This window comes from Microtus ochrogaster, chromosome 5 (genome assembly GCF_000317375.1).
Source record: "Microtus ochrogaster isolate Prairie Vole_2 chromosome 5, MicOch1.0, whole genome shotgun sequence".
Taxonomy (NCBI): domain Eukaryota; kingdom Metazoa; phylum Chordata; class Mammalia; order Rodentia; family Cricetidae; genus Microtus; species Microtus ochrogaster.
The window spans coordinates 20,946,464-20,954,410 of NC_022012.1; the positions used below are offsets into that span (position 1 = coordinate 20,946,464).

Sequence of the window (7,947 nt, forward strand, 5' to 3'; positions counted from 1 at the left end):
AGAGCACAGGTTTATAGACACGGCATACTATAGAATCCCAATCCTTTGCTTCAGTTTTGCTCAAGATATGGAACTGAAATCCAGCTTACATGGGGTTTGGAGTGTGGATCAACGGTACAGTGCTTGCAGGACTCAGGGTAAGGGTATGGAAAAAGGCTCACAATTCAAAGTGGTATCAAGGTCAACCTAAATGTCATGAGAGAGAAAAGTTCTAGATTATTGTTTCCCGCTGCTGTGGAGACAAAGGAGAAGATCCTGGAAATGTTCAGTTAGTTCTCAAAAGAACACAAAGAGGGCCGAGAACAGCCCACAGTAACGTTTCTGAAGGTATTATTGGACAATCCCCGTGTCTTGCCATCAAGTGAAGTTTTTGAAGTATTTGCTGAGGAAGCTGAAAAACTCTCCTCTTCGAGACTGCATCAGTTTTAAGGAATGATGATAATTTTTTTTTTGCTCCCCAAAGTAGACTTTTTCCTTGAATTTTTATTTCTGAAGTGGTTAGAATTGAGCATGGAACCGTGGGCATACTCAACAAGCAAGAACCAAGTTTCCTCCATTCCTGGAAGGAAGTCTTGAGATTCCGGAAGCTGAGGTGTAGCTTTATGCGGTTGCTGTGGGCAAGTGTGTTCTCTTCACTGCTTTTGTCTCCAAGGAGTGTGCTGGAGGTGTTTACTGCAATGTCAGGAACTGAAATGTCCCTTCAGCTGTGTCCTAATCCATGGCCTCACTAACCATAGTCTGTTATGCTGTCATTCTTTAAATGACTGTGCCCTTCCCAGTCCCAAGACAATAGATTCTTTGGTTTCGACTTTATGAAATGTCCATGACCATATTAAAATAAAACATTATGATGTCTATGAAAGGAATTTCTATCCCTTTTCAGTGTTGAGAATTGAACTCAGGGTTTCATATATGTTAAACATATACACTACCATAATATATAAATGAAATATTTATTTCATATATATTTTATAAATATATATGAAAGCCTGAGTTCAACAAAAACTTTTTTTTTTTGGTTTTTTGAGACAGTGTTGCTTGGTAGCTTTGGTGCCTGTCCTGGAACTAGTTCTTGTAGACAAGGCTGACCCTACCTCTGCCTCCTGAGTGCTGGGATTAAAGGTATGCTCCAACACCGGAGGATGTAGCAAATTATATTTTTTTTAATGCAAAGAGAACATGTCTATCTAAAGTTTATGGTGGGAAAGAGCAAAACAAATAAACAAAATCCCCAAGAACTGAGTGGAAAAGTAAACAATGTAACATCAGATAGATGCTAGCAAGGAAATATCCAAGACATTCAATGCAAGAACACAATTGCTTCTGTTTAGAGTATCATGGCCTTTGGAGAACGACTCTGTAAAGATGAAGACAGTGAGCTATTAACAGAGTTCTGCCAGTGTGAGCATGCACAAGGCTTTGAGACAGCTGTTGGGAACTGGGTAGAGAAGGGATGCCAGAGTATGTGATTTGCCTGTGTCTCAAGCCCTGGGCATTGTCTCCCAGCTGTATGTTGTGGTCTTTGGGTTTCTTGCTTTGCCAGTTATGTGTTTTTCCATCCAGAATCTGGCATTACAGCCACAACAGGTAATAAAGGTGTGTTTATCTAGGCCAGTATTTTTTTCCATTCCTCTGTGTAGTTTTTTGGGTGCTGGACTTTTTATAAAAATTATATTTATTTTGTGATATTTTTGTGGTCTAACTCACAGCATGTGGTCTGGATTGGACAGAAGAAAGAATACATGTGCTGAAAGCAGAAGAATTCACAAAATCCGAAACCATGAGCCAATAAACAGAAAATCCAGAAACAGAGACGCCCATGGGAAATGACAGAAGTCCTAATGTTCATATCACTGAGTGATAAGAGGAGACAGGGAAACAGCAGGCTGAAGAATTAATTGATAAAAAAATACATAAAACATTCCTTTGGTTAGATTGGCTCTGGGAGATTTTTTAAACAGGCTATTGGACATGAACTTGCTTCTCTGATCTCTTTTTCACTCTTTCTTGGTAGATAGGAAGGCTGTTGATTCTGGTATATTAATTTTGTAACCTGTGACTTCCCTCAAAGGGCTTATCAACTTTGAATTCCGTGAAGTAATCTCCTGTTCTCCCTACCATCTCTGACCTTGCTGTTGTGAGACAGCTGCCTGTACACACAGTGTGAAAAGGCCAAGGCCAAGATAACCCCGATGATCCATCCTCCCCTTTCATTGCCAGCACTGAGAGGCATTTGTGTGCTAAAGGAGTCCAGGACAGCCTGCAGTCTCTGATCCACACCGTCCAGGAAGACCCTGACCCAGTCATTGGCTGTAGAAGCTGCTGGTCTGGGGTGACACTGTGCTGTCAAGGTTCTGGGACCAGCCCCCAGCTTTTGAGGAATTTCATCCAGTCAGCAGCACTGAATTGAGCCTGGATCAGGCCTGGCAGCTGTTAGTCCTGACTGAAGGTCGTGTTTCTGAGGCACCCAAGAGAAAAGGAGCTGCCCGGTCCTCTTCTTCCTGACTTCCTGCAATGGCATACCTCAGGTGACCCTTTCTGCTTCCCCTGGGGTTACCAGACTCTAAGACTCAAGTTCTGCCAGCTCTTAGAGGCACATGCCTTTCCTGAACTCCTCCAGCCCCATTATCCTGAGCATGCTCATGGGACGTGCTCTAGACTTCTCACTGGGTATTCTGTAGGTCTGCCAGTCAGTCATGTGCAAGGATTTGTGGTGCTAGCACCCAGATTCCCATTTCAAGTCTCTCTACCCCAGCTCTTTCCTCTGCAGTTTCTTCTCTACCTTACCCTGCTCACGGGTCTGCACGATGACGCTGAACTTGACAGCATAGTTGTGCAAGGCAAGGAGGTGCTTTGGCGGTGTCCTCCCTGGACCCTGTGCATGGAGAGCCCCACCTTTCCTGAATCCCTTACCCCAATTTCCCAGCCTTGTCCTGTTGTGGTATATCCTGTTTCAGGTCCTATGGGGAAGGATTTGTGGGAGCCCTGGAATTGGGGGACGTGTGTGGAGCCAGTGGAGCTACAGCCTCCCTTACACTAGGTTTCTTGGGAGAACACCTGCCCACGATGGGTGTCCTTTGCCATGGGCCTCTAGAAGTTTCTGGAGCAGCCTCCTAGCCCCTGTGGCTCAAGGACCCACTGTGTTCCCCTTGTCAATGTCTCTTCTCCTTGCAGAAAGCGTCCTTCCTGGAGGAGAACTCTGGCCATCTTCTTCTTGCCACTTGTCTTCTCAGGTCTTGGTCCTCACTCTGAATTCAGAGATGACATGTTTAAAGTGTCTCCTGCCAGGTTGGTGCAAGCAGGGAGCGGGGAGCTTTGTTTCTTTTCCTGGGGAGACTAAAGAACACAAGCAGTCTAGTGTGCCCTGCTAACAGGAGCCTCATTGGTCCAGAGGCCCACAGTGGCTTCGACACACCCTCCTCTCTTTTCCCTCCACTCCAGGTTTAGGTGGTCTCGTCTGACCCCTTCCAAGCTGAAGGAGAGATCTGTAGGACTTAGCACTGAAAAGAATGCTCAGGGCCAAGTGTACTTCACCCTGGACGGTCACAAGTTCATGATCATTGGAGGCTCCATCCACTACTTCCGAGTGCCCAGGGAGTATTGGAAGGACCGCTTGCTGAAGCTTCAGGCCTGTGGTTTCAACACTGTCACCACGTGAGTACCTCCCTCCAGCCTTTATGGCCAACTGTAGCCTACAGGGCTCCTGTCAGGGTTGCAGACTGGCAAAGTCAGGGTTCTGTGTTTGAGAGCACAGCATGAAGACTCAGCTGTGGACCAGCCATTTCCAGTCGGTGCTTTTACATTGTGTCCAGTTGTCCCTTAAATAGCATCCTTAGTTTGCTTTGTGATCAACGTCTTGGATAAATTGATGGAGTATGGGTGCTTTTACAGCAAGTGTCATTAGTTTTCTTGGCGGAGATGTAAACAAAATGGTCTTAATTTGAAACTTCTATAATAGCTACTCGTTCGTTATTGTTTTTATCCTCTGACAATCTCTACTACATATAGTGAATTTTGGTCATTTTCACCTTCCTTTACATCTCAGCTTCCCACTGAAACCCCGCTTTGCTACAAACACCTTTTCTATTTCTTGTCTATTTTCACAGACTCGGTTTAGTTAGGGTTTCTTACATGAGTATGAATGGGAGGGTATTTCCTGGCGCATGGACCTATCATCAGTGCCACACCACTAAAGGAAGGGATGTCCCTTCCTTCTCTAGCTTGTCCCTGGGAGGTTCATGAACCTTTTTTTCCCTCCATGACAAAATGTTGTCAAGTCCAGTCTTGTGAAGATCTTTACAGGTAACAACAGCCCTCCTCAGTCATGAATGCAATGACCATGTCATGTCCAGAAAAATTCTTCCAAAGCACACCTCACCATCCTTTTGTTCTTCTATTTTTTCCATCTTCTCTTTGGTGACATTTCCTAAGCCTTGGAGTGCTGACACAACAGACAGTTTAGAGTGAGCACTACAGTATTCCTTCTTCACAGCAGTTTGATCAGCTCCTATTACTTGAAATTAATTTGATCATGGCCAAGAGCAGCGCTAATCTATAGATATAAACATGAGCATTTATCCAGTCACTTTACAGTCCTTTAAATGAACTCTAGTGGCAACACATGCCCAGGTGTACATCCATGCATTGACTAGTAGACATGGTTTGGTAGTGATTTATTATAAGTATGATTATCTATGGTTATAAGTGAAATTGATTTAAATTTTATGAGTGCCTTTTTCCAGTTTCATCTCAGTTTTATATGTAAGGTCACAGAGTGAATCTTTTTCTACTCTCTGAAAGTGATTTACACAGACTTACCCTTACTCATAAATGCTCATAAAGGTTTACCTGTAAGAGCAAGTATTTTTTTTTTTTTTTTTGATTTTCGAGACAGGGTTTCTCCGTAGCTTTTTGGTTCCTGTCCTGGAATTAGCTCTTCTAGACCAGGCTGGCCTCGAACTCACAGAGATCCTCCTGTCTCTGCCTTCCAAGTGCTGGGATGAAAGGCATGCGCCACCACCGCCCGGCTAAGAGCATGTATTGTAATCTATGACTATGGGGTGATGATTTATGGCCCTTTGGTGATTATGACATCATGTCTTCTCTTTCCCCTGAATAGTATTTGTCTATGTCTTTTCCTTACCTTTCTATTTTTGGATATACTCAGACTAAAATTTTTCCATTTTTCTGTCCTGTGCTTGCCAGAAATTATACATAGTGTTGTGCAGTTGGGCTACTTTTCCTTTCTTAATCTCATCTTTTGCTTTTTTTTTGTCTTTCCAAACAAGTAGTTTACAGCTTTCTTAGTGACTTTTACAAAGGCTAACTAAGGCTGTACTATTTGCTTTTCTATTCCAATTCATTTAATATCCCCTTCTCTTACACCTTCTTTTTTTCTGAGTTGAACTCTACTTTAAAATTTCATCAATTTTGTGGTATTTTTCTTCTTGACCAATTAGCTATTTGGAGATATGCTTTCTTTTATTTATTTATCTTCGTGTTTATCATTTTTAGCTGTCATTTTATAATTTTGTTGCAATATGGACCTATTAATGACATTTACTTTGATAGGCCCTGTTAATATTATTTAGTTGCCTTTTCAAAACAGGATGCGGCCAGGTGTGGTGTGGTCGTGTGTCTATAGTGTCAGCACACTGAGGGGCTGAGGCAGGAGGATTGTGAATTAGAAGCCACCTTGAACTACATAGGGTATTGAAAATTAGTCTTAACAACACCTCATATAAATTTGTTGGTTATTGAATTCTTTATGCTTTTAGTAGACATGCCATGTGTATATCTGTGTATAGTGTGTGTGTGTGTGTGTGTGTGTGTGTGTGTGTGTGTACATATGTGTGTCTGTCCTCATCGTCTGCCTTGTTTGATATGGAAACTCTGCTGTCTTTTCATTGTGTGTGCCAGGATAACTGACCAGTGGGTTTCTCAGAATTTTCCTGTCTTCTCTCCCACCCCACGTAGGACCATTGTGGTTAAAGATGATTGAGGTACACATCCTGTTTCTATACTCATGGGTTCTGGAGACTTTCACTCAGGTCCTCACACCTCTGGGACAAGCCCTTTCCCTGGACCACCTCCTCGGCCCAGACCCTGAAGTTAGTTGTCCATTGAAATCTGTACCTGCATCATTCCTTTGCTGTTTTTATCTTTGTTTCTTATCCATTTCATTCCTCTAAGTCCGGCTGTAGAGCTGCTCTCTCTGCCTCCTCTCAGTCAGTTTCTTCTTTGCTCAATGCTACATTATTAAGTGGATAGAAAGCTGTGAGAGTGCCTTTGCTGGATGGATCCTCTTTTCCCATTTTTATTTCAGGCCACATTTACTATCTGTTCACAATTTAGAATTAATTTTCCTGCTAATAGTTAGAGGAGCAATTTTACCTTATCTCTTTATTTTTTTATATTTTTATACTTTTTTCTTAATGTCACATGTTAGTAGCATTCAGAATTTTCATTTTGTCCTCGCAAGTTATAATTATAAGTGTTGCTATGGATATTCTTTTCAGCAGACCAAATTTTTCACTCCTTCAATTCCATTGTCATATACCACATTTATCACCCCAAACCACTCACCTCACAAAAACTGCATGTTTAAAAAACAGTTAGTAGGAAACAGGATGTTAGGAGTCCTAATTCCAAACTGTGTTGTTGACACACACAAAGTCACATAGTATGAGCCAAACACATGTCCTTTGACACGGGGTACCCTAAGCCCTGTGGGTGTTGGCCCTGGCTGCCTCTCTCCTTCCTGAGCATGAGAGGGTGGGACTGTCCTTTATCATTCTTGCTCATAGAAACTATTGACTTTTCTTGTTTTAGTTAATTCTTACTAGTAATTGTTAAAAACTGTACATATTTTTGGTTATGTTTTCCCATTTTTTAATATCATTTCATAGTTATTTAAAAGAGTTAGCCAGGGTGGAGCTGCAGACTGGTAGGACTTACTGAAGGAGGCAGAGACAAAAGGATCTGGAGTTCAGGGCCAACATGGACTATACACTTTTATCTGGGCTATGGTGGCGCATGAGTTTAATCCCAGGACTCAGGAGGCAGAAGGAAGTGAATGTCTAATTCGAGGCCAGCTTGAACTATAGCGGTGAATTCCAGGATAGGCTACAAAGATACAGAGAAATCCTGTCTCTAAAAACAAAACAAACAAATAAAATAGAAGGCTATGGAAGAACATATATAAGCAAATGAAAATCTAGAATTATGGGTTATCTTGAAACACAGTTGAATAATAAGGGGGAGATGGTTATACCTGTGTAGCGGAGGTTAATTTTCATTGGAAACCTCAACTTGATGCAACATAAACACACACCACACACTATGGCTTGGTATGTTGTATGAATAGGGGGAAATGTGATGCTTATTGTACTTCTTCGTACCCTCTTCCAGCTACATCCCTTGGAACCTCCATGAGCAAGAGAAGGGGAAATTTGACTTCTCTGAGATCCTGGACCTGGAGTATGTGATCATTCTGTTACTGTGAGATAACCCAAGCAAGTTTTTTTGCTGGGGAGGAGTATGCTTGACTTTTAAGAGGAGTCCTCATCGTGTCTCAGCTCTGAAGACTTGTTCTTAGGAGAAAGGGTCTGAACACAGAGTCTGGGCATTCCCTAGCCATGACCTGCCATCCTGCAGCTTCTGACATCCCTTTTCACAGAAAATAGGAGGCTAAGACACCAGATGTTGCCAAACCATAGAGGAGTCAATCCCTGAGTTGGGATGGGGACTTCCTTAGTTTAGCAAACATGATGCTGGGAACTGAGCCCCTGTACTCAGTGTGGCCCCTCCAGTAGAGTTGTGGGAATGGTTTTGATACTGAGAGTTAGTACAGACCCAGATCACAGGGTAGGGCATCTGGTCCCCTACCTGGAGCAGGGGTTCCCTGCTGTCTTGGGTTAAGGGGAAGTCACTCCCCACCAATGGTTG

General features: G+C 42.7%; 1 protein-coding gene across 1 annotated transcript in view; it reads left to right on the plus strand.

Annotated features, from left to right (window-relative positions):
* The first annotated feature begins 1,337 nt into the window (after nucleotides 1–1,337).
* Nucleotides 1,338–7,947, plus strand: part of LOC101989059 (beta-galactosidase-1-like protein 3) — a 30,217-nt gene continuing 23,607 nt past the window's right edge. The window contains exons 1-5 of the mRNA XM_005347455.2: nucleotides 1,338–1,461; nucleotides 2,682–2,859; nucleotides 3,175–3,288; nucleotides 3,442–3,654; nucleotides 7,411–7,500. Of these exons, the coding sequence (XP_005347512.1) occupies nucleotides 1,338–1,461; nucleotides 2,682–2,859; nucleotides 3,175–3,288; nucleotides 3,442–3,654; nucleotides 7,411–7,500 (719 nt within the window). The remainder of the gene's footprint in view (nucleotides 1,462–2,681; nucleotides 2,860–3,174; nucleotides 3,289–3,441; nucleotides 3,655–7,410; nucleotides 7,501–7,947) is intronic.